Genomic DNA, 26,083 nt, shown 5'->3' with positions numbered 1-26,083 from the left:
GCTCCTATGCAATAGCTCGCAAACCACATAGGAGAGGTAACCCGCACTAGGCAAGCCCGGTGCAACGAGCTCGACCCAGAAGGCAAACCCCTTGCTTTCGTTGGCAAGGGGTTTCGAACTTGAGACCTCCAACATGGAAGTCCCAAGCCCAAACCACTGGGCCACCCCGAAGGGTGGCTTATTGTCTTTTATGCTGACCAAAGTTGCATATTTTTGTGAAAAACCAATGTGCAAGAACAGTATTTGGACGTTTGGAGAATCCCAAATTATTTTGTAGCAACGATTTAGATCAGCGAGCCGGTGTAAACATGAATTCTGGTATAAGCTTTATCCATGGTGTTCTGAACGATGGCCCTCAATCTGAGAAATGGAACGGTGGTGTTTCTAGATCAGCTTCACCTACTGATTTTAACCAGTGTCTTCATTTGTCTAGTGGTCATTCAATTGTGGTATGGGGTGACGACTGCTCTGTAATAGTCTTATGGATCATCCTTGAGATTTGTATTCGACTCTTTTGTGGGTTAATGCCATTAGAATATCCAATTACAACCAGTTTAAAAAAGGAGCGGCCACATCTTTTCTGACGACAAGTTTCCAATTTGCAGGTTTGTTCATTATTGGATCCATGCTAGAATGATGCTTGAGGTGCTTGCAAAAAAGGCAGTTTTATTTAAAAAGGTTGCTCCTGAGGTTGAAAGAGCGGAAGATTTTACCAGCGAACAAAACAAAAGAGCTACTATACCATATTTACGAAAGCAAATGCTCTATGAACAGCAAGTTGACCAGCTTGAAAATTTCCATTTGCCTCTCCTTGATCAAATGTTACTGTTAGAAGGTGCAAACACCACAACAAACACTATTATTGATGTTTTGGAAACTGCAGCAGCTACAAGGGAAGTCACGCTGAAGGCACCGACTATTGAGGATATTGACAAAACAATTGTTGCAGTCAGCGAGCATATGGAGATTATAAAAATGCTACAAGAAGCAATCTTTTCGCATATTTGTGCAGCTGCTGATTTTGTCGAAAGTGAGTTGCAGGCAATAAATAACAAGAAGGAAGGCCCAAATAATGCGTTGGAAATTTGTTGGCTGGATATTGTCCAAAAATTGCTCCAAATGTGTTCTATGAGATGTTACGGAAAACTGGTGGGGCTTCCAATGGACTAAAGATGTGGTCTTGCTCTCTACACACGATCAAGTGTTTGTAGGATGCTTCTGAAATTGGGGAGAGATATGCTGTGTTGGTTACATCTGTAGAAGAGTTATCCCCTAATGAATATATGCTATTGGAAGTTGGTTTTGTGTTAGGTGCTGAAAGGATTTTGTTCAAACTGGTTGAGAAAGTGGCTGTCCCCAGGAGTGTTTTTTGGACTACAAAGACCTTACAAATGCCAATGCCATCAATTCATAATGTTTTAGAGGAGTTGGATCCAACAATTTTCAATGCTCTCAGATCAAGGCTCCATAAGGTGTTCAACGTTGGTACTTTAGTCCCGCCATCTTCATCTCCCAAGAAACTCTTTGATTACTTGTTAGACATGGATACATCATCTGGTTTAAAAAGCAAAACAAAGGATCGTTGTTGAATGTTGCTTTGGATAATGAAGTGTCTAAAGAACTCCTTTGGGTTGTTAACACTGATAAAGAGGAACAAGACAACACTGTGGTCTCATTACGACTATACTCGAACCTTGAGAACAAGGTTCTTATTGAGGAGGGGAGAATTGTTATGAATATAACTAAGATGGAGGACCCATGTAATAAGATGTCATATTGCATTTGGGACCCCGGAAAGATGCCTATATATAGAAGAGGGAAATAATCAATTAGGGTTGATGCTATGAACTTGTCTCTTATTTCTTAGTTGCTTAGATTACTCTGGAACCTCCCTCCTTTTTATTTCTACTTCTTCCCTTGGAAGGATTTGCTACTAGTTTGGAGTAATTAGAATGATGAACTCTTCTTATAATTGTACGTGTAATTCCAATTATCCATTTCAATACAATACGAGTTCATTACATAGAACGTCAGTCCCCTTCACCGACATAATCAACTGTCATCTAAGCATGGGAACATCTGCAATCTAAACTAATATTCCATTCTCTATACTTAGAACTTAGTGCTTCTATCTCCGAAACTTGGTGGATAATGGACCCCCTACCTTTCTCCAATAAATACTAGACTTGGTTGACAATTCAAAGTTATAATGTGTACGTACCACATCTTGAGTTGTACTACCTTTAATTGTGACAAGTCATAGAGGCTTAACCTGCACTAATATCTACTATTCCTCTATGTCTTATCAAATATGTATTGGTGAAATTGTTCTGACTACAAAACAGAACCTGATATGCCGAACTTCACACTGTTTTAGCACACAATCTCATATTGAAATTTAAGGAATGATATACTAACAGAACGAAAATACAGAAAAATCAACAAAATAGAATACAACACATACCCAGAATCGATGAGACATTGCCTCCACTGATGCAGATGAAGCTGAAGCATGGGATACTGATTCATCTGGCACATAATCCAACAAATTGGGATCATCAGTGCAGGTTGCTTCAGTAGAGATCCTCAGAGCTAACGTTAACTGCAGCTGGTAGCTCTCCTCTGTCTGTTGAGCCCAACTTTTGGACAACGAACCTCCACCACCTGAATTAGCATTCATATGCCCAAATGAAACTCCAGAAATTGAACTTTCAGCAAAGCTACCCTCACTTGACTGCGTCGGTAACACAATCGAGGCTTGAAACGGCGTCGTACCTATTCGGCGATCAATCAAGTCCCAATATAATCCCTTATCACTTCTACTTTTGCTCTTCTCGTCTGAATTAAACTCATCGTATGGCGGTTGCTGCTGTAACATTGCATAATTCGAACGTCTACCAGGTACTTCCATGGAGAATCCTAACTATATCAAAGTCAAATTAAACCCTGCCAAACTCTGATTTTAGCAAATTGCAGCTTGAACTACTTGATTTTTGCTCTTTCTAGAAGTCATCCAGTTGCCGGAGATGGAGGAAATGGATGGCTTTTCGTCGTCCGGCGATCGGAATATGCCGGTGAATTATGACCAGATACAAATACCATAGGGACAATCTCAGTCCCCAACTTCCCCCTTTTCAGACTGAAGTTGCTTTTAGGCCCAATTCCGATGAATAAAACGTGGGTAACTGTTGTATTTATTTACTCCAAATCCAAACGTGCGGAATTACATTAAATACGGTAATTTATTATTGTAAATTAAATTATAATTTAATAATAAAAAATACTCTGTTCATTTCAATTTATTAATCTCACTTTTTTTATTCGTTTAAAGCTACTCCTAGTAACTTTTAATCTGGTTTAAAATCACAAAATTTTAAAAATGTTTAGACATTCTGTCATGTGTTTTTTTAATCTTATTTGGCCTAAATAATTTTTATCATATCTTTATTAGGAATAAAAAAAATTCAAAAATGTTAAATCTATTGGGGGTGATTTGTACTAAAGAATACTTATGTGGTGTTATTAAAAACTAAAATCAGATACTATCTTTTGTTTTAATATTTGGAGGAAAACGACTTTTTAAAATTTAATGACTTTTCTTAACAAGGATACTCTAAAGTTGATTGATATTAATAATAGAAAATGAAATTAAAATTAATAAACAGTAAAAAGTCAAATTGATATGATTTTATGTTATATTCAACCTAATTGCCATGTTGAAATATTCACAATTTATACAATTTTTTTATGATTTCAATGTTACAAGTGAACAAACAAACAAAAACATATTTTATAAATGTGACATGCATGTTATTTTAGGCAATAGGATTTCATGTTAAATTCAATGTAATATACGTTATAATGCTTAAATTATATTGGATCATCGTGATTTCAAACTGCAAAGCATGACAAATTAGTATAACTTCATATTATATCAACCTAATTATCTTGTTGAAATTGTCATATATTTTAACTTTTCATTCATGATATTTTTTTAAAAAATATATATTTTTTTAGATTTTTTTCTAAATCTTTTTTAAGGGAAGATAATATTTCTAGTCCTTGTGTTATTGCATTGTTCCTATTTAAATCCTCGTGATATTCGATTAAGCGTATTTGACCTATAAATCAATGTGTGTGATTATAGTCCTTCAACTAACTGATGACAAATAAAATAATGATATGTTAAATTGTAGAGGGCAAGTCAGGTATTTCATGTTGCTTTTATTCCATACACTTAAAAAAAAAATCTATGTTTGCATATTATTTATCCAATATCTATCAACTTATTGTCTTCCTCAATAATATATTTCCTTCTATTAATTATTATCATTCTCAAGAAAAAACAAATGCTTGTTATGATTGTCTTTTTGATTCTTCTCATTCACTTTTTTTTTAAAAATAAAATTAATTTTGAATGACAAGAATCTTCAGTCATTTGTTAATGATTTCCTCCTAATTATCCACAAAGGGCTAATCTCCATTTCTTCTTCTCTTTCTTTTGGATCTTGCATAGAAGGTTGGTGTTATGACTTCCATGGCACCAACTCTCACACATGATGCAAATCTGTTCCACACTCCAATCTATTTTTTGTCCTAGTTTTAATAAATTCCAAAGATACTTTTATAGAGAGATTTGAGATTAATAATAAATATGATGTTTTGCACCATAATGAGGAATCAAATCAGCAAAGTAAAATGGTAGTACGTGATCCAACTAGAATATATTTTATAATAAATAATTAATGGAGTATAACCGCACTAAAAATGTAAATACTTGATTTTCCCCTCAACAATTTAACATATCGTCAATTTATTTGATGAAGGTTAATTAAAAAGCTAAAATCACAAGCATTGCTTAATTGAAGGTCAAATGCGCTTAACAGAATATCATAAGGATCAAAATACGAATAATGCAATAACACAAGAACTAAAAATTTTATTTTCCTTTCTAAAAAAAATTATATTTGATTCATATTTTTATTTTTTAAAATTTCATTTTATGCATGATACATCTTTTATCATTTTATATAACTTCATTTCAATTGAGTTATGCAAGTATTTATCTTCACATACAATATTATTGGAATTTTCATCTTTTAAAAAAAATTATATGACTATAAAATATGTTGAATTATTGATCTCAACTATATACACTTTCGATTGAATTCATGAATTACTATTACTTCAATATCAATTGAAAATGTAGTAACTAGTATTTATTTAATTGAACGTCATAATATATGTTTTGGATTAACAATGTACTTGACAATTAATTCGCGTTATTTTCTTATTTTTTGAACTTTAAGTTCATGTTTTCTTCTATGAAAATTCAAATATATTCATGATAAATCATTTGATAATATTGACATGATCAATAATCACCTAATTATCTTGTGCATTATGGTAGAACAATCAAAGCATATACCATATATCTAAAAATGTCAACTTTCAACATATTTGATTTTTGATCCTTCTATAAGTTCTAAAATTGTACAAATTTTCAAATTATATTCATATACAAATACAATTTTTATTTTCAAATATAATTTTTATATTATTTAAACTAGCTACCAAACAATCCCTTAATATATACGAGGGTAGTATGGGAAACAATAAACAGAGTATATATAATTTCCCCTCTCTCTCCATTCTCCCGCTTATATAAACCTAATAAAACACTTGCGGACCCTAAATTGCTTACATTGCTCACTCTCTGCTAAAACCCTAGAGTTTTTTTTTCTATCTTCTTCTCAATCAGCAATGGAATTTTGGGGTAAATTATCTATCTTTCAATCTATTTGCTTTTTCTCTGTTTATCGTTTGATTGTTTTGATAATCTGTATTGGTCGATGACTGTTTGTTAATATTTTGTTTTGTTTGGTGGTGTCACGTGCTGTATTTATTGATTATTTATTTCGCTGTTTCAATTTTCATTGTTTATTATGATTTCGATGTTTATGTGATTCTGATCAAACACGTCTTCGGTATATGATGACTGAATGCCTGAATTTGTACACATGTGTGCAAATTTCACAGCTTGTCAATTTGAGATCAAATTGAAGTTATGTTTCATTTTTTGTTATTTACTGTTTTGTGATAGCTGTGTTTATCGGAAACATCGTCTCTACCTCTGAAGTTTTGGGGTAAGGTCTGCCTACACTCTACTTATGTTATTGTTGTGATGGCTGTATTTATAGAAAACAACCTCTCTTTGTGCACAAGGTAGTGACATCCTTCCCGTACCCCTCTTGTGTGATTACACTTGATACGTTGTTGTACTGTTTTGTGATAGATTCCCGGACTATGTATTTTTCAGCATTGGCATGGTAGAGATTAGAGTGTGAGAGGGAAATAACTAGAAAATGTTTGTGTTGTAGTGCAATGCTGCCTATATATGAATACACTCTGCTTTGGATATGGTTCTTTAGTGTTGACAGTTAAAAAATGGTTCTTTAGTGTTTCCAACTGGCCATAGATTCTCTCATCACTCTGTTCTTTGGGTTCATTTTCTGTTCCTCTGTATAGGAGGGTAGAGTAGGGTATTTGATTTAGCTCTTTCAGAATCAGGGATTTACTTGGAACCGCGGAAATGATTTCTCAAGTGTTTGATGTGATAAAGGCTCAATTTTTTATTTTAATATTTGGAGTTACCTTCATATACTTTATTTTGATGACCACCTGTCTTTTGGATATTATTATAGCTCAAGAACCCGATCAGAAGTTCTGTTGGGTCTCATATACAATTTGAATGTACTTTTGTGCCTCTAATATTGTGTAATAATTGTATTGTAAAAAATATCGTTTCTTTTATGCGTGCTCGGCTGTTGATTCTTCATCCATAGTGTATTAGTGTGTTTGATGCCCACTTTATATTGGAATAATATTTGGCAGTTGTTTTAAATTTTCTTACATTTAGGTGCGGAGGTGAAAAGTGGACAACCTTTATCTGTACAGCCTGGAGATGACATGATTTTGCATCTTTCACAGGTATGTTAAGTTGTCACTTGAATTTGATAGGCAAATATTTGCAATAGCTAAGTACCTTGTAGGAATCTCTTTTTAGTATTTTTATCAATGTATTCTTTTTTCTTAGGCATCTCTTGGTGAGGTGAAAAAGGATAAAGGATCAGAACCTGTATGCTTGTCTGTAACTATTGATGGCAAGAAGCTTGTTCTTGGCACACTCAGCTCAGATAAGCTGCCTCAACAACAATTTGACCTGGTTTTTGATAGAGACTTTGAACTATCACACAACTGGAAAAATGGTAGCGTCTACTTTTTTGGATACAAGGCTGCCAACCCATTTGAGGAATATCCTTTCTGTTGTTTGTTATCTTCTATCTTTTGTTCAAATGAACTTTACTATCTTTCCAGTTTCTACTATTCCATTCCTTTCCATTTAAAAGAGGTAGATTTTTCAAGTTCTTTTTGTTTCCTTGACTACAATTCTGTGTGACACTGAGGAGGATGTAGATGAAGATGAAGATGGTAAGTATAATATCTTCTGTTTGAGCATATTTAAGCTGCGATGAATTAGGCAAAGACTTAATTGATATTTTATTGTGTGCAGAGTCTGATGAGGAAATACCCCTCACAATTGCAAACAATGGTACATAAAATTTTATTATATACTTGTGTCTTTGATCTACCATTTTTTAGTTCTAAAGTATTGCCTACCTGTCTAACAGGAAAGACTGAAGCCAAGGCTATTGCAAAGGATTCTGCTTCAGCTAAGCAGAAGGTGAGGGTTGTAGAATTTAGTAAAGTTGCAAAGGCGGAAGATGGAGATGAGAGCACTGATGAGTCTGCGGATGAAGATGATTCTATGATGGGGGAGGTATGCTTATCATCTAATTTATGCTCAATGCTTTATAGTATTGTTATAACATATGTTTATCATTAAAAGGTTTTTTAAATGTCTGGGTAAGCACAAAAATCAGTTTGAGTTTGTTACTTCATCAAAAAAAAAAAACAGTTTGAGCTTGTTCAACAATTTCCAACCAAATTGTTTAAATATGTTTTTCAACCTGTGGTACTTGAGTGTTCTTCAAGATATGAACTCTTACAGATTTTTTGGAAGAATATGATTTGCATTTGGTATTCAGAACACAGTTTAGATTTGGTTTTAAAAGAATTGGTCTTGGAAAACAAATTTTCGATGAGAATTTTCTTTTGATAAGGGTAATGCAACACAATTGTTTGTCAAGGATATCACTAAACTCTTAAGTATAGGGGATTTTGTCCCGGTAAAAATTAATGGATGAAATAGATTTTTAATATCTTTGCTTACTACTAAACATACTTTTGAGTAGCCAAAAACAGATACTATTTGGTTCTAGAAATATAGGCTGAAATGGAATTGTCAAATTGAGCTACCATCATATTGGGCCATTGTTTTTGTAAGATAGAAGCCATCAAACTGAATATCAGATTAATGTCTTGAATGTTATGTTGCATGTTGAAAAGGCAGAACCCTGTATCTGAGTTGAGCTAGTTCATCCTCTGGTCCATGTAACTAATCTGGCTTTTTCCTTTAGGGGTCTGAAACATTAACCACAATGCAATGCTTTTGAATAATGTAGCTCCCAATGTTTATAGTATTGAGTATTCTCTTTTCAGGATGAAGAAGGTGATAGTGATGAAGATCAGTCTGATGAGAGTGAGGAGGGGACACCAAAGAAGGTAGCTAGTAATTGGTCTTCTCCTTTCTCCTGAATTTCTTGAGCAGGAAGGTGGGCTAACACTACCTGGTTCATTCTTCTTTTTCAGGCTGAACCTAGCAGAAAGAGACCTACAGATTCTGCTGCAAAGACACCTGTTCCCGATAAAAAGACAAAATTCTTAACTCCTCAAAAGACTGGTTAGTTTTTCTACTTGGTTAATGCTTTACCTAAATGTTAATATTGGATATGGATTGTGTAATGTTGAACTGTTTGCTGTTGTCCTTTCAATTTACATGAGAAAATTTGATCACAAACTTGAACAAGTATTAATTATTTGGAATGAGAATCTGATTATAATCTTTAAAGTACATAAAAAAGATGTTAAATGTTAACAAAAGCAAGTGACTCATTTTTTCCATATTTACTCAAAAGTTATTATGTGATCAAGTGTTCTTGTTTCTGAGTGTCTGTTTTTGGGTTGTTTAGATGGTAAGAAAGGTGCTGTCCATGTGGCAACCCCTCACCCCTCAAAACAGGCTGGTAAGACTCCCGGAAACAAGCCAAACCAGACTCCAAAATCTGGCGGATCTCTTGCCTGCAAGACATGCAACAGGTAACTTTTGATATCTTTTGATTATTTTAGGAGCATTAGTTGTATCCTGGATTCATGTATTTCTCCTTGCAGGACTTTTGGTTCTGAAAATGCTCTGGAATCTCACTCGAAAGCTAAGCACAGCGCTGGAAAGTAAATAGGAGTAGAAACATCTGCCTGGAGATCTGGTTTCGTTTTCTCAAACGTTGGAGGGAATGATAATCAGAAGAGAGTGTTAGCTTTTAGAATATTGTTGGTTGACCCTAATGAATGTAAAGCAAGAGTTAGGTCCAGTTTTGCTACTTATTGGTATTTTGTATCGAGGGGAACTATCTCTGGGTACTAGTGAAGGTTTATTTTTATTTTGACTGTTTACTTGTTTTGGTTGATATTCTATTCAAATTAATGGTTATTACCTATTTGGTATTTTGCTACGTGCTTAGCTTTTTTGTTGCTAGACGAGTTTCCTCATCTTCAGAGCATGTGAATATGTGATGATTGGCTATTTCTTATTTGATTCATTATTTTCTTTTTTATATTTATTGGTCCATTCTTTCTATAGATGTGGTTTAATGTGTCATCTCTAAGGAGGTGTGAGAAGTTGAGTATAGCAGATTTTAGGAGATGTAGAGATGGCTCAAAAAAAATAAAATTGAGGCGATTAAATTTTTGATGGAATCATAAACTTTATAATGTTAACGGCATGCACTTTTTTAATGATTTTTTTTTTATGGTTATGACAGTGGTGATTGGTGGATGTGGTAATTGGTATGTTTTGATTTTGATAGGTGTGCTGACATGACATTTTTATGATTAAATAACATTTTATTTTGGTTGTTGTCTTGCTTCTATTAGTAGAAGTGAATAAGCCGCGCCCATTACAAGTGATTAGACATGAAATAACACGTTTTCAATTTATTGAGTCATTATTAAATAGGAAGGTTGGAGGTTATAATTGACGCGTTTTTAATTTACTAAGTACATGATTTTGAATAAGAAAATTTTGTGATTATAGACGAGTGTTGTGGTACTTCTATGTTAGAGAGGCAGGAGGCAATCTACTCCTCCGCTCACATCTTTAACTTATGAGCTGCTCTTGGAAACAAAATATTACTCCAATGTATTTGAAATAATACTTTTACAAAGAGTTCATTGTGTATGATGCTATTTTATATTTTTGTATGTATTTATATTAAATGTATGACTATAAGTTTATTTATAGAAAAACCTGTTTAACAATATTTATATCGTTAAAAAATACTTATGCAGCTAAATGAAAAGTTCTAAGTAAGAGTTTTCAAATAAATATAAAGATTGCGTTATATTTGACAAATTAAAAAAGACAAGATATCATAAAACAAAATGGTAATTAGATATGAAATTCGTCCGCTCATTTATTCTTTCTTTTCTTCATTGTTAATTTCCAAATAGAAAAGGATCATAAAAGTCGAAGTCACTTTGATAACTTTTTCTAATATCGAGATAAATTCATACAAAAGAAGCTTGAATCTAAATTGCATATAAGTAATAACTTTTTTATTATTATTGTTTGGTATTTTTGTGAGACAAACAAGATAAAGTTTTAGTTTAGAATTAGATCATAATTCAAACAATCCTTGGATAATATGTGAAACAAATACACATGAAAAAATAAGTATAACTTACATAAATCTCATAGTATAAATAGTAAATTACATCTTTGAAGTCTTATCTCTTGTTTTGTCTTCTTATTAATTAAGTAGTTATCTTTGCACAAAATAAAACATCAGCTGGTTTGCCCGAGAGGTTAAGGGGGAAGACTTAAGATCTTCTGCACATAAGTGCGCATGGGTTCGAACCCCATAGCCAGCATTTATTTTATATTCTTTTAAATATAATTCTTTCCTTTTTCTACAAGGGTGTTTGGATTGACTTATTAATGAGGAGATAATTAAATATCATGTTTTAATATTCTGTAAAAAGATAAAGAAATATTTTATGTCTTTTAAAGTGAAGGAAAATCTCAAAAAAAATACCACAAAAAAAGACAAATAGAATTTCAGGCCTTAGAATGCGCCACATCATCGTTTTTATGTTTTTGCTTTATATATAGGAAAATCTCAAAAAAAAAAAAAAACCACAAAAAAAGATAAATAGAATTTCAGGCCTTAGAATGTGCCACATCAACGTTTTTATGTTTCTGCTTTATATATATATAGATTGTCCAATGCTTAATTTATAGTTTGCAAGTCCAATTTTTTCCTTCATTCAATATGAGAGAATGAAAAGATAAGAGTTTTAAAATTTAATTCGTAGAAATGAAGAGTCTTGTAACCATGATCTTTTCATTTTTCATATTTCTTAATGTTTTTCTCATTTTATTGCAGTTAAAAGTTGATTCAATTTTTGACCTTAATACCTTTTTACTTTTAGTATTTAATATAATATATATGATATTGTTTACTATTTAATTAATTAGATATTTAATTTAGCATAGAGGTAAAATGATAATTCAACTTTACACTTTGAAGCATAATGAAACTTAACATACCTAGTTTGCACAATTCAAACATGATGAAATAAAATTTTAACATGAGAAGCTACAGAGACCTTAAGAGAAGAGTATCATCAACAACTTTCTTCACTCATTGAAATTTTAATCTTATTTATTAATGGATCTTGTCTTACTCTTATTTATTAATTATTTGTATCAAATAAACAACAAAGCCAATGAGAGACTTATAACTTTACTTTATAGTAGAACTTTTTGAATACAATTTTTGAGTTGTCATCATTCACGCAACATATCTAAAAGCATATGAAACACTACTACAAAGAATTTCTAATTCATAATTTAATCCCACATCTTTTCTATTATAGTGCAGAATTACAAAAAGGAAAACTCTTGACAGATAATTCAAGAGATTATCACCAAAATCCTATCAAAAGATAAAAATAATTGCAACATCTATTTATCATAAAATACAAAGCGAGAAAATAAAGGGCTAATTACACAAAAGGAAAAAGGAAGGGACTTAGACAATATAATTGTAAGAAATATTAATACAAAATGTATAGAACACAATTATTATTACAACCCATCCCAAAAGAAGTATCATATAAATCCAAAAAATAATTAACAATACATAAATTATGTGATTACAACCGGCATATTTCTAATACCCAAATAAAGTTTCATACAATTATCAAAACCCAAAGAAGCATAATATTTTTTGACCCAACATTCTCATACTTGGAACGACTTGCTATGGAAAGGAGTTCGGCACCAAAAGGGACACTTATTGAAATCGACCTACTATAGTTGCCATTGTTAGGATTTTATAGTTTTTCGTTGTGTTTATGAGTAATTGCTACTGTAGGGCAATGGAAAAAAACATGAAATCGAAAAATTAGGGCTATCAATGGCTATTTTGGGTTTAAATTTGGGGAAGATGATATAAAGTGATTAAATAATTAATAATAAAGAAAGAAAATGACACGTGGCACTTTTAAACTGGTCCATGATAGTGAAAATGCTGCATGATGCGCCTCATGTGCGTGGTAACAACCCAGATGAGGAAATGTGTCAAAATGGCCCATTTACAAAGATATTAAATAGTTTTGTGGGGTGATAAGACANTTTTAAACTGGTCCATGACAGTGAAAATGCTGCATGATGCGCCTCATGTGTGTGGTAACAACCCAGATGAGGAAATGTGTCAAAATGGCCCATTTACAAAGATATTAAATAGTTTTGTGGGGTGATAAGACACTTTAAAAGTTAAGGTGTCTTTATGCAAATACGGGACAACTTTAATTGGGTCTTTATGTCTTTTCTCAATATATAATTTATTAATTGTCATTATTGATTTGATTATAAAAGTTAGCAAAAAATATTTTTTTTAACTAAAAAAAAAATAGAAAAAAGCATTTTCATAATTCAACTTTGAATTTAAAACCTTCCACTTTTAACATAAAAAAAACATTTATAACATCATCTTAATTAACGTGAAAAGAAGATGAGCATGTCATCATACTAATGAAAAAAAAAACTTAAATAATAAATAAATTAATGCAAAACATATCTAAATGTGAAAATTTTATATTCAACAAATATAAAAATATTATAAAAGTGAAACGGTAGATAACTAAACAATAAAGTACTATATAGTACATAAGAATCAATAATCAAAATAATCTCCTTTTTATACTACACTTAACTTATGAAAATGGTTTTCCTATTCTAATTAATTAATTTTTGAAAATAAAAGAACTGCAATGAAGATTAAATATATTAATTTCAATTATTTGACATAATATTAAATCACAAATTTCATTTTTATAAAATAGAAGCTAAATAAAGTATATATTCACTTATTATAGTTGATACAAACTTCTTTCCATTACTATCAAATTGAATAAATAAATAAATAAATTAACACAGTGTGTTGACATAACAAAAAATAATCAAAAAGAAAAAGAAAAATATCTTTTTTTTTTGGATTGAATACTTGAATGTTGACCATGTCAAGATACGGACGTATTCGATCCAACTCTTGTTATTACTTTATTTTTATCAGATTATGTTATAAATTTAATCAAAAAGTACTTTTACCTGCAATGGCAAAAGCTTAATCATTTTGGAGTCTTTCTTCTTCATTGAAAGATTAAGAGAGAGATAATGGAGAATGGAGAGTGGAGAAGAAAGAAGAGAGAGAAATAAATATATTAGACTCTTTTGGATTTGTATTAATGATTGATGTGACATTAACATATGGGAGAGAGAAAAGTTATAAACTTTTCTATTCAAAGTTAGATATAGTATTTTTTTTTATTTAACAATTTAGATTTATTAATAAGGGTATTTTCGGAACATTATAGGGTCTTTCCATTTTTCTTAAAGTTTGTGTCAAATCAAAGTAAATCATATAAAATGGGACGGAGGGAGTATATAATATTATGATGATATGATATGATGATTCCTGCCAATCTGCCATCAAAATAATAAAATAAAAATGGCAAGACACAAGTTGCTCTGTACAACATTGAACCATGGTATGAGAAATCTAGCAAAGTGACTGGCATAAGTTTCTCTTTGGACCCTTTCCAGGATCTCCAATTCACTTTCTGCCACATGCAAATGAGTTTACAGGATGCAATTTCCCTTGCTAATGATGACACTGAATCACATCTAACACAAGTAGCATTTCGACGAGGTCCATGCTGCTGTTTCAAACATGAATCTGAAACACGGGAAATGGTAAAAGGTCAGTTTTGGCACATGTTTCCCTCTCCTTGGAGAATGGAGAAGCAGATCATTCATTACAAGTAACCACTAAAAAAAAGGAGAAAGCAAAACCTGTTAAGATGAACAGATACTGCTTAGCACATTTTAAGACACTCTTTGCTATAAGATTTGTGACAACTATCTTTGTTCAAGTCCTTCATTCGCGGAAGTTTTAATGAACGGAGACTTTGTCCTGTGAAGTGAAAGTAACGACAAGTGTGTCATATATTCATAAAATTTCTACTGTCTAAAGCATGAAAGTAAAACCAGCATTGCAGAAGACATAAAGATTATTCTTTTATGAGTCTATTAAGAAACTTATATATATGAGACTTAGCTTGCATTGTTCCTTGAGAGCTATCAATTAACTAAGAAAAGTAAACGAGATATATATAAGTTAAATAATTTGAAAGTAGCATTTCGGGGAAGAGAAACACCATTCCAGAGAAAAAAATATTGATCTAAAAAGCCACCATTTGCAATCTTTTTATGGACAATAGCTAACTTACCTTGAACTTTCAAGCTTGCCACAACCAGAGTCACCACTGAAGCAAAATGTTACAATCTGTCCCCTGAAAATTAAACAGGAAAAAGGAAATACTGTTGAAGACAGTCAACGGAAACTGAAGAAGCTTCTACTATCAGTAGAAGTCACATTTCAGTCCAAAAAGAAATCTGTCTTGCATCAAAGCTTATATATAAGTGGTTTTCTGTTATGAACCAGCCTCAGCCCAATGCCGATACCTTTATGAATGTCACACAACTAGTTATTGGGCCGAGAAGAAGCAACAAAACTGGAAGGCCTTTGCAAAGGCTGGTTTGGGATCCAGGCCCATTTAACAACTAGCTAAAAGGATGACGGATGAGAAGAAGTGGTTTATGCAAATTGTTAAAGAAAAGAGTGTTTCCTCTCATCTCCCTTCTTAGTCTAAGTTTCCCATCTCCTTCTATCTAGTTCTATATTTTCTGCTCTTCTTTCCCTTCGGTTAAGTTTTCTCAATTTCGTTGTAAGGACGTCAATCGTTGCCATTTCTCAATTGTATTTTGTGTTCTTTCGCGATTATAATATACATCCTCTTTGTGTGGTAACTTGAGTTGTTACATTTTCTGTGAAATGGTTATATTCATCAGCATAGACCTCCAAAAATTTGTTCCCAACAAAAAGAAAGACAAAAAATTTAGAAGATTACAAAGTGCCTATAAATCCTGAATGAAAATTTATCTAACCTAATTGCCTGCCGCTCATGGGATGAGGCTTAATATACCACAGCGACGTTCTAGCATGACCTTGGAACTAGTAACCTATAAAAAAAAAACCCATAAATTTCATATCAAGATATGAAAATTTAAAAATTAGAAGAAGAAACAGAGACTTACATACATAAGTTCTGAATTTTCCTCCCATCTACTTCAATATTTGGAATATGGGAAATGTTGGACCACAGAGAGTTTGGGCTTACTCCGATTGGTGCAACTTTGGGCAGCCTTCAGTTTCCAGGTACTGTAATTTGGTGAGGCATCGCATGGCCTCTCTGGATGGCAGATGTTCTAGTTTTTCACAGTTCTGCAAACTTAACTCTTTCAAAGAACCAAGGTATCCAAGCCCATCCGACAGAGCTTCTAACAATGGACAATCACGAATCTTCAGATACCGTAATTAAGGCATAGCATCTATGAAGTCCACATGTTGTAGACGTTTGCACCCCATTATCCATCATGTTTCAAGAGAAGTAAGGTTGTATAGTCTATCAGGAAGAGCCTCGATTCCGAAATCATATATATGGATCTCTGTTAGGTCAGAGAGTTGCATAAGCTCTGGCAAAAGGGATAAAACAGCTTACATTCTAACAGTTCCACAGTTTCATAGAAAGTTAAACACCAAGTCCCGATGAGAGTAGATATCAGAATTTATTCGTCAAATAAAATAGCAAAACTTACATGGAGAAAAAAACGTCAAACACCGCCATGCAAAGACAGAGGATAGACCCGTGTAGCTTCTCATTGAGCCCCTTATACGTTTTGAGTTGTTTGATGTTTCACATGTAGACTTCAGTTCAGTACCCCAAATAGTCATGAAAGTGTCCCGTAATGAGTCTACAGCTGAAGATTCTGTCCTTCATATAAAATAAAAGTGGCGGTTCCTCTGTGAAACACAACAAACCCCGTTAAACAGTAAAATTATTTCAGGAGAGAAAAGGAATGCAAAAAAAAAAAACTTGACACACTTGTCATAGCAGTCCTCTAACAACTAAATAGAAATACCTAACGTGATTGCTGCCCATAAATTTTGACGTGATATACCACAACCACGTTCTACCGTGACCTTGTACCTAGTAACCTATCAGCAGAGACATAAATTTTCATGATCAAACTTCTTTTTTAAGGAATGTAATGTTGTATTCATCAGCATAGACCTCCGAAAATTGATTCCCAACAAAAAGAAAGATAAAAACTACTCCCTCCGTCCACAATTAATTGTCATGGTTTCCTTTTTTAGAGTCAAACAATAAGAACTTTGACCAACACTTTACGATGTATATTTTCATCATATTGATATGCAAAAAATTGCAACTTATAGTACTTTTCGTATAGTTTTTGAATATCTAATTTTTTTAAAAAAATATCGAATTAACGTAATCTAATTTAACTTTAAAAATTAGTCAAATTGACTTTCGAAAAGCGTAACATGACAAATAAAAGTGGATAGAGGGAGTAGTAGATTACAAAGTGCCTATAAATTCCAAATGAAAACTTACCTAACATAATTGCCTGCCGCTCATGGGATTTGGCTTGATTTACCACAGCATGTTCTAGCATGACCTTGGACCTAGAAACCTATAAGGAAAAAAAAAACATAAATTTTTATGATTAAAGCATATCAAGATATACAATAACATACTTGAATGCTGAAAGCATAGCACAGATGCAATTGATTGATAATTTTGCATGTTTTAACGTCAAAATAATTGCAGGAAAAAAAATACATTAAATTACATACAAAGTTTTTTTTTAGAACTCGTGGAAAATAATATTAAAAAAATGGACTCAGAAAGTGAAAGAGAAACAGAGACTTACGCAAGTTCTGAATTTCCCTCCCATCTACTTCAACTTTTGGAATATGGGAAACGTTGGACCACTGGGAGTTTGGTCTACTCCGATAGGTGCAACTTTCTTCTAACTTTGGGCAGCCTTCAATTTTCAGGTACCATAAGTTGGTAAGGCGTTGCATGGCATCTCTGGATGGCAGATGCTCAAGTTTCTTGCATTTCTGTAAAACCAACTGTTGCAAAGAAACAAGGTTGCCGATCCCATCCGACAGAGCTTCTAACAATGGGCAATAACGGATCTCCAGATACCGTAATTTGGGCATCATATCTGAGAAGTCCACATGTTGTAGCCTTTTACACCCCATTAGATGTAATGTTACAAGAGAAGTAAGGTTGCCAAATCTATGAGGAAGAGCCTCGATTCCAAAATCATAGATACGGATCTGTGTTAGGGCAGAGAGTTGCATAAGCTGATAGGGCAGAGAATCCCAGTGCCCATGTCCGTACACCTCCAATGCACAAAGGGACGACAGCTGCTGAATGCCATTAAATATCAACTGGAATGCCTCAAAATCCACCATCTCTGAGAAAGGACCAATTACCAAATGCTGTAACCCTGTGAATGCTGTAACCCAGTGAAGCCCCCCTGTGGGTACACTAATCAATTTGGGACATTTTTTTAAACAAAAATATGAAAGTGAAGGCATTTCCCACACATGTAAAGGCAAGGAAACTAAGTTGTCACATTTCCTGACCACCAAAAGTCCCAGAGACCAACAATGCTCTAGCAATCCAGCTGGTAAACTGGTCAATCCATTGCACTCCCGTAATGAAAATTGTTGGAGGGAAGTCAAATAGTTCTCTCCACTGGGAACAGGAAAAGAACCGAAATTGGTGCAGCTGCCAATCTCTAATCTCTTAAGAGAATGGAGATTGTACAAGCTTTGTGGTAATTCACGAAACTCTCGACAGTTTGAGACTGATAGGAATTGAAGAGAAACGTTGTTGCGTAGCATCTCATCGGGTAAACAAGTGAGCTCTTTCACTTCATCGACAAAAAGATCCACAAGAGATGTTAAGTTGCTGCACAAGTTCAACAATGGTATTTCACTGTCAACTCTTTCAATTCTTAATTCACGGACGATTTCAAATTGAGTTGGAGTACTTTTTAACAGTGGACACTCTGTAATCGTCAACTTCTCAAGCCTAGGAAACATTCTTACTCCAACTTCATTTCCCTTCCACTCAATAAGGCTATGCATATCCTCCAATACTAGTTCTTTCAATGATGGGAACACTTGAATTTTGCCATTATTGCTGCTTGATCCATTATCATTAATCTCAATACCATAAAATGTAGGTCCGATGCATTCCAATTCAAGGAATCCTATCAGCTCAAGATGCCGAAGGAACTTCAGTTGACCAAGAGATGGAATTTCTTTACACCTTTCGCAACCACTTAATATCAACTTGACCAAATTTGGTATCAATTCTTCACTGAACCATGAAGGAAATTTAGTCCCCAAATAGTTCCACACTTCTAAGGTTTTCAAGTTAGGATGCGGTTGAAGACCATCCAACACATGCTCATCATTGATCTCACAGCCTTCTGATTCATTATGGGACCATAAATACACCAGCTTGTAGATATTTGGTTTCTTCTGTAAATATGCTGTTTGAGCCTCTTCTTTATTTCCGACTAATTGGAGACATTTGATCGTCAATTCACCTCTAAGGTTTTTCAAACGACCTAATTCTTCTATCCGACGACCTTTCTCTGAACCTAAGTAGAAAAATCGTAGCGTCTGAAGACTAGTCAATTGCCCCATATTTAGTGGCATCTGCATATCTGATCCGTAACGATGGTAGCAATATATGTGTCTCAAACTTATCATATTTGGCATTTCTTCTGGAAGCTCCCTGAGAAAATAACAGTCATTGACTCTAAGTGTTTGCAAATTGTAGAGCTTGCAAATGGAGTTGGGCAAGGCTTTGATCTTAGTGTCCGAGACATCAAGATATCTCAAGTATATTAGCTTGCCGATCGAGGCTGACAACTCCTCGATGCCTGACCTGGACAAATTTAAAACTCTCAAGAAGTGAAAGCTCAATAGCATATCTTCAGATATATTTCTTTTCCAGAACAATGTGCTCAAACGTCCTGGCTCGTTTATCTTAACTATTTGATCACTTGGTGAGTCCCATCCAAAGTATCTCCAGCCAACACTCTTTTGATCAAATAGTTTAGACTTTAAAATGTCTCCAGCCAAATCATGCACAAGATCATGCATCTTACAATGTGTTATATTATTGAGCTCATCTAGCTTAACATCTTGCAGCAAAGAATATTGCAACAAGAGTTGGAAAAACTTGCTCCCGACGTCTTCCATCACAGTGGTCTCTTGACATGGACAAAGAAACCCTTCTGCCATCCAGAGTTGGATTAGTTGGTCCTTTTCAAATTCAAAATCTTTTGGAAACATTGCAAAGTAACCAAAACATTTCTTCAGATGTGGAGATGGTAGATAATCATAACTTAGTTTTAGGATCTTCTTTATGCTATTTTCCCGAAGAACATCTTCCCATGCAACAAGGGGGTTGCCATCAAGAATTGCCTGCCAGTCATGTTTATCCTTGTTGAATAAGAGGCCTCCCAACACACTTGCAGCCAACGGTAGACCTTGACACATATCATCAATCTTGTTTTCCATGCTCAGTATTTCCTCCGGAACTTCCCCATCAACAAACGCTCTTTGTTTAAAAATGAACCAACAATGATAGTCTGTTAATTTCCCCAACATATGAAGATCTACTGCTACTGTGGATGCCACTTGTTTGATACGAGTAGTCACGAGAATGCAGTTTCCTCTGGATGTATTTATTTCTCTCAAGGTGTCCATGAACTCATGCCACGATGTAGAGTCAACACGCCACAAATCATCCAGGACAAGCAAATACTTTTTTTCTCCCAATGCATCTTGTAGCGTCTTGACTATTATATCTCTGCTTTGGACCTCAACTTTCCTCTTTGTCAATGATTCGAGGATCAGTTCAAGAAAGCTCTTAGTTTCTACCATTTCAGGTAGGCACAACCAAACTCTCTTTTCGAACTGCTGCTTGATGTGTTGGTCATTGAAAATTCTCTTAGCCAGAGTAGTTTTCCCTAAACCCCCCATACCCACTATGGGAATGGTGCACAGAACAGCTTCCTTTCTCATGTTCAAAATCTTCTCCTTTATTTCAGCAACATCTTTGTCTCTACCAACAACATCCGAAGCAACTACTATGGAATCTGTTTCTCGAATTGGTAGCATTTTCCGAGAAGGAACCATCAGTGATTGGAGACCGAGGTTGTTGGCTAACTGATTGATATCCCTCAGGTCTTCATTGATGCTTTTTATTTTTCGAGACATTTTGTACTTGAAAGCAGTATAAGAACAGAAGTTGCTGACCTTTTCCATTAGTTTGGTTCGATTGTTCATCACTTGTGCTTTTAGAGATTCATATCTGAATTGATCAAACACATTTTCAGCATCTTCAGCAACTCTCTCAAGCATCTTGAGCCATTCTTCCACAGCCTTATCGTTGACTTGTCGTCTTTCAGCATCATGAATGAAAGCTTGGATGATGGATACATATTTTGTTAGCATTCTGAGATTTTTCTCGCAGTTCCTTAAACTTCTGACCTCCTCAATAGTAGTGAGAGAAAGCAGTTTCTCAAGCACAATCTGAACAGTAGCACCAATTACAGGATCGGCCATCGTTGTTGTGAATTGTGATGCTCCTTCACAAAGTCGTCTTCTTCCTCTTCACCAAAGTCTTCTCAAAGTTTTTGCACAAGTCTTCCTTTGCTAGTTGTTTGCTAACCACTAAAGAAAGAGAAATTCATACACAATAATTTAAATAAGTAAATATTCTTTGGTTGGTGGTTGTGTTATTTTTTATTTTTAATGAATGGCAGGCACTTATATACCAATTAGTAGTTGACATATATTCGACCATCTCCAACCCCAATCTATTTCTATTCTCTCTAATTATAGAGAGTACTATTCATATGTGTTTTAGTGCAAACACATGTGACATTACTATCTACATTTATTTTTCATTAATAATTATTTTCTTAACCTAATTATTATCATATCATCATCATCATATCTATATCTATACTACCTTAAAAGCATTAACTTTCTAATTTGAATGTTAAATTACTATAATACCCCCCAACTTAAAAATTAAAGCCAAATTTAGTATATATTCTATATTTTATATTATATTATACTTATTTGTTCTATATTGTATTAAAAGCTGATACCTTTTCACATTGATGAGTAGTTACTTCTTCGAAGGGTTGTGACTTTTTCGACGAGTTATGAAATTTCTGAATGGTTGAGATTTTTCTGAAGGATTGTGACTTATTTGATAAGACACGATAAATACCTTTTCATACTATAATTTGTTGTCTATAAATACAGGGATTTTCTCACATTTTTAATCTACAAAATTTGTAAGTTTTCGATTCTTCTTCTTTTTCTTCTTCTTCTTAAAAAAAGAAAGATTGTGAAAAAATATTTAGTTATGTAATTACGATATTTTTTGTGGGTAAATTATATAGATCAACAAAAATTGATCCAACAAGAAAAATTGAATAAGTCAACTTCAAATAAGAAGACTATCTAGATAATTCATATGTACTTATTTTCATTGCCACATATATACATTTGCAACAACTTTTACCTGACAAGAAGTTCAATAATTTTATGTTGTACAAATTACAAATTGGTGTTCGCAGTGTGAAAAGCCTCAAATTTTTGGAGAAAAAAAATTTGATCAAAAACTTGTATGAAGAGTTCAAATTAGATTGGGAAAATACATAAAATCCCCCTCAAACTTGTCACCAAAACTTACTTTAGTACTACAACTTTACGTGCATTTAAATACCCCCTTAAACTACTTGTAAGTGAATTTAATATCACCTTAGTGGCTGACGTGGCAAATTACAAAGTTTTAGGCGCGTATAAAGAAAAAATTAAAAAGAAAATCAAGTGGATCCCACTTTTGTCATTGTTCAACTACCCCTGATTCATATCCTCTTTCTCTCAAATTGTTTCAACTCTCTCTAAAATTCTTGATGGCAATTATGGGCCAACAAATTCAATGTTGCTCAATCATGAAGGACATCACCGCCACCCCTTTTTTCCTCGTTCATCACTACTCCATAAGAGACTAGGTGCCATGAAATCACCGGATCTCGTCAAAAAATTTCACCACGCCGGCGACCTAAACAGAACGCCGGCCATACTCGTTTCCTCAGTTTGTTTTTTTTTTCATTTTATGTGTTCTCGTTTTTCCGGCAACCAAGGTAAACGGTCTAAAAACTTTCAGATCTGTCAATTTTGAGCCTAATCTAACAAAAATGACTCTGACAATTGCCATTGAAGCAGTCGCCGTTGAAGCTCTAGCAACTCCAGCTTCGATGATGATAATATATGTATCGCTCTGTTTCTCTGTTTGACACAATATTCGTCAAATTATTAGAAATGTTGTGTGTGTTAGTTTTCTATCCTAGGCTTGTAATGGAGAAGATGGAGGGAAGAAGAAGACGAGTACACAGTGAAAATGAGAACAAAAATATATGGAAGAACAAAAAAAAATGAAAACTAAAAACAAAAAATTGACATGGAAAAAGAAAAAAGAAATGAAAACTATTTTTTTTCACCCTATGACGTGTTGTCAACGTGTCACTGAGGTGGCGCGCGTGCATATCACCTCCCAACATGAAATTGGTATTGTATATATAAGGTGTTATTTAATTCACCTGAAAGTTCTTTAAGGGGGTGTTTAAACATCCGTAAAGTTACAATGCTAAAGTGAGTTTTGTGGACAAGTTTGAGGGGGATTTGATGTATTTTCCCAATTAGATTTAATAAGTACTCATTCGTTTTGAAATTATTTGTTGTACTTTAATTTTTATTCAGTTTAAAATAAAATGTTCTTTTTTTGGGGGGCATGTTTAAGACTATAAGTTAAAAGACATTTTTATATATTCTACATATCCTCATATTAAAAGTCTTATTTATAATTTCATTTCAAATTAAAATTAGACAAATCTACATCTATCTCCCCCCCANCCCCCCCCCAAAAAAAAAAAAAAAAACTTAAAACACCAAATTAAGTATATCTTTTTGGAGGGTTGTGACATTTCTAAAGGATTATGACTTTTTTATTAGGCACAATAAGCATTTTTTTCATACACTTCCATTTGTTGGCTATAAAAGGAGGGGCTTCCTTGCATTTTTAAACTACAAATTTTTAAAGTTTTCTATTGTTCTTCTTCTTGTTCTTTAAACATCCAATTTCCTATATCTTCTATATTTTATATTATATTAAAATAAGGCATCTTCACATTTAATCCTTACGACTTTTTCAAAGAGTAGTGACTTTTTCGATGATTTGTGACATTTTTGAAGGGTTGTGACTTTTCTGCTAAGGCATAATAAGCACATGCACATACTACCATTTGTTAAATTTAAATGGAGGAGTTTCCTCTTGTTTTTAAAGTACAATTTTTTATTATTTTCTTTTTTTCTCTTCTTAAATACTCAAGTGTGATTTATAGATGTTGAGAATCTTACATGGAATTTGAACATTCCTTAACATGAATGTTATATTAATATATAATACTCCAACTAAAAACTTCCAATTTAGTATATCTTCTATGTTATATGTCAATATTTATTTATATCATATAAAAAGTAAGAACTCCAACAATACAATAATAACTAAGTAATGCACTATATGGGAGGGAGGATAACTAAGAGATTTTTAGAGTGACTTTTTATTTATTTATACATATTAAAATTAATTTTATAATGAGAAAAAAAATAAAAAAATTAAAAGATAAATTTAATTGATGGCAATAGAGAAGTGTCAGATAACTTTATCTATATCTACCTTTATACTATAAATAGTTATAGGTGTTTTTCGGATGTTGATTTTACAACTTTTAGTAGTAATCAAGAAAAAGTTTACATCCACTATTCATAAGAATTTATACTTCATCATTTTCTATTTATCAATGTTAATTTAACTTTTTTATTAAATAATATTGACATTGTTTTTAAAAAGTGTAGTACATGGTTTGATATTCACGTGCAACGACGTGCGTCAAAACTAGTATTACTAAAAGTGAGAACACAAAAAGTTGAAAGTTGAAATACCATTTTACCCCCTACACTAAATTAAAATATTATAAATATTTAGTTAATTACATGTTTGAATATTAGTGATAATCAATACTACATTGAATAAATGGAGAGTTCATGTGCTCAAAGGAAGATTGTTTACTCTTCCAAAATTTAATGAAGGTTCATTGCATATATTTAATATTCTTAAAATTGTTCTCTTTTATCTATTTTGGCCCTTTGAAATCTTCAAATATTTAATTTAAAACTTTAAGATGTCTTTTGGTATTCCTTTGTTTTTATCTATAAGTTCATCTTTTTTGTTTCATGAAACTCACATCCAAAATTATCTTTTTCATTTTATTGTTAAAGTAGTGAATCCATCAACATCTAAAGTATATGATATATCTACCTTAGATTGATTATATATCACTTTACAAAAATAAAGTGATTTTTCTATTTGATTCATGCTTTAGTTTAACTCGATGGAGAAGACTTTTGAATTTTAATTGGATATGACAGAAGGTGTCGACAAAAACTTGGAAAATTATGTACCGATTTTGTATTTCTTTTTTCATTTATATAATGTTATGATTAAAGTCTTAAGAAGGATGCATATGTTATTTTTTTCTTCTATGTTTATTTTTTTAATATTTCTCTATTAGTCTTCTTTAATTCAATTTTCTATAATTTTTTTAATTATGATAACATTTATTTGAGATTGTTGCTGTAACGACCCAGAAAATGATAGAGTGAAACTAGAGCCTCACATGTGAGTTTAGAGTCGAGAACCTAATGAAATGATTATATTTGNGGGTCGTGACAGTTGCATTTTAGTACTCATTACATGCATGTTTCATTGAATTTTAATCGTCCTAACAAATTTATAACATATTGCATGAGATACACGTGCGTTGCACGTGTCTAGAAACTAGTTAATTTAAAAATACAAAGATGGCGATAATTTTTACTTTGGCTAATGGCTCAAATTGGAAAATTCGACCTTCTAAAGATTCTCTCTTAGGGTGTGTTTGGTATAAAGGAAAACATTTTTTGGAAAATGTTTTCAAATTTTCTCATGTTTGGTTGGGTAAAATGTTTTCCAAATCAACTCATTTTCCTCAAATTTAAGAAAAATGACTTCCCTTCAAAAATTAAGGAAAACATTTTCCAAAACTCTCCTCCAACTTCAAATTACAATTTTTTTGTTGAAAAATAAATAAATTTAAAGCTTATTTTTTAAAGAAATATTTCAACTTCAATTTTTAATTTTTTTACCCACCCTCACCCCCTACCTCTACCCCCTCCCCGCCAGCACCCTACCCTCCCCC

The 26,083-nt window shown here is 32.9% G+C and overlaps 3 protein-coding genes, 2 long non-coding RNA genes and 1 other non-coding gene across 10 annotated transcripts in view; 2 read left to right on the top strand and 4 right to left on the bottom strand.

Moving 5' to 3' along the window:
• The window catches only part of LOC125865115 (serine/threonine-protein kinase CTR1-like), a 16,934-nt gene extending 13,769 nt beyond the window's left edge, over window positions 1–3,165 (bottom strand). For all 4 annotated transcript variants that reach the window (XM_049545284.1, XM_049545285.1, XM_049545287.1 and 1 more), the window contains exon 1: window positions 2,465–3,165. In XM_049545284.1, coding sequence (XP_049401241.1) covers window positions 2,465–2,911 — 447 coding nt within the window. In that variant the 5' untranslated portion in view covers window positions 2,912–3,165. The remainder of the gene's footprint in view (window positions 1–2,464) is intronic.
• A 2,483-nt stretch (window positions 3,166–5,648) lies between these two features.
• On the top strand, window positions 5,649–9,692 carry LOC125865920 (histone deacetylase HDT1-like). Of its 2 annotated transcripts, none has more exons than XM_049546182.1 (10): window positions 5,649–5,776; window positions 6,920–6,990; window positions 7,097–7,314; window positions 7,463–7,486; window positions 7,575–7,612; window positions 7,692–7,840; window positions 8,623–8,685; window positions 8,773–8,863; window positions 9,153–9,279; window positions 9,352–9,692. In XM_049546182.1, exons 1-10 carry the CDS (start codon window positions 5,764–5,766, stop codon window positions 9,413–9,415), a joined length of 858 nt encoding a protein of 285 aa, XP_049402139.1. In that variant the 5' UTR covers window positions 5,649–5,763; the 3' UTR covers window positions 9,416–9,692. The 2 variants fall into 2 exon arrangements, with proteins under 2 accessions (XP_049402139.1, XP_049402138.1); XM_049546181.1 differs by having other exon boundaries at window positions 7,463–7,491; window positions 7,574–7,612.
• Window positions 9,693–11,026: 1,334 nt separating this feature from the next.
• Window positions 11,027–11,109, top strand: TRNAL-UAA (transfer RNA leucine (anticodon UAA)). Its single transcript has one exon. It is a non-coding gene; the product is annotated as a tRNA-Leu (tRNA).
• Window positions 11,110–14,233: 3,124 nt separating this feature from the next.
• Window positions 14,234–16,259, bottom strand: LOC125865792 (uncharacterized). The gene is made up of 4 exons (XR_007446396.1): window positions 15,752–16,259; window positions 15,034–15,096; window positions 14,597–14,717; window positions 14,234–14,480 (listed from the first exon to the last, which is right to left on the bottom strand). It is a non-coding gene; the product is annotated as an uncharacterized LOC125865792 (long non-coding RNA).
• A 209-nt stretch (window positions 16,260–16,468) lies between these two features.
• LOC125865791 (uncharacterized) lies at window positions 16,469–17,823 on the bottom strand. Its single transcript, XR_007446395.1, has 3 exons — window positions 17,600–17,823; window positions 17,281–17,359; window positions 16,469–16,862 (listed from the first exon to the last, which is right to left on the bottom strand). It is a non-coding gene; the product is annotated as an uncharacterized LOC125865791 (long non-coding RNA).
• A 70-nt stretch (window positions 17,824–17,893) lies between these two features.
• Window positions 17,894–21,332, bottom strand: LOC125864130 (putative disease resistance protein RGA3). Its single transcript, XM_049544062.1, has 2 exons — window positions 17,952–21,332; window positions 17,894–17,899 (listed from the first exon to the last, which is right to left on the bottom strand). Exons 1-2 carry the CDS (start codon window positions 21,330–21,332, stop codon window positions 17,894–17,896), a joined length of 3,387 nt encoding a protein of 1,128 aa, XP_049400019.1.
• Window positions 21,333–26,083: the final 4,751 nt, after the last annotated feature.

The sequence above is a fragment of the Solanum stenotomum genome, chromosome 5 (assembly GCF_019186545.1).
Source record: "Solanum stenotomum isolate F172 chromosome 5, ASM1918654v1, whole genome shotgun sequence".
In the NCBI taxonomy this organism is placed as follows: Eukaryota; Viridiplantae; Streptophyta; class Magnoliopsida; order Solanales; family Solanaceae; genus Solanum; species Solanum stenotomum.
The sequence above is the reverse complement of the archived record's forward strand: the minus strand, read 5'-3'. Positions and strand labels throughout refer to the sequence as shown.

Coding starts and splice junctions, on each gene's coding strand:
- LOC125865920 (XM_049546181.1), top strand. Junction 7,841..8,622: donor ATGATTCTATGATGGGGGAG/GTATGCTTATCA, acceptor TTCTCTTTTCAG/GATGAAGAAGGTGATAGTGA. Junction 9,280..9,351: donor GCCTGCAAGACATGCAACAG/GTAACTTTTGAT, acceptor TTCTCCTTGCAG/GACTTTTGGTTCTGAAAATG.
- LOC125864130 (XM_049544062.1), bottom strand. CDS start 21,332: ATGGCCGATCCTGTAATTGGTGCTACTGTTCAGATTGTGCTTGAGAAA.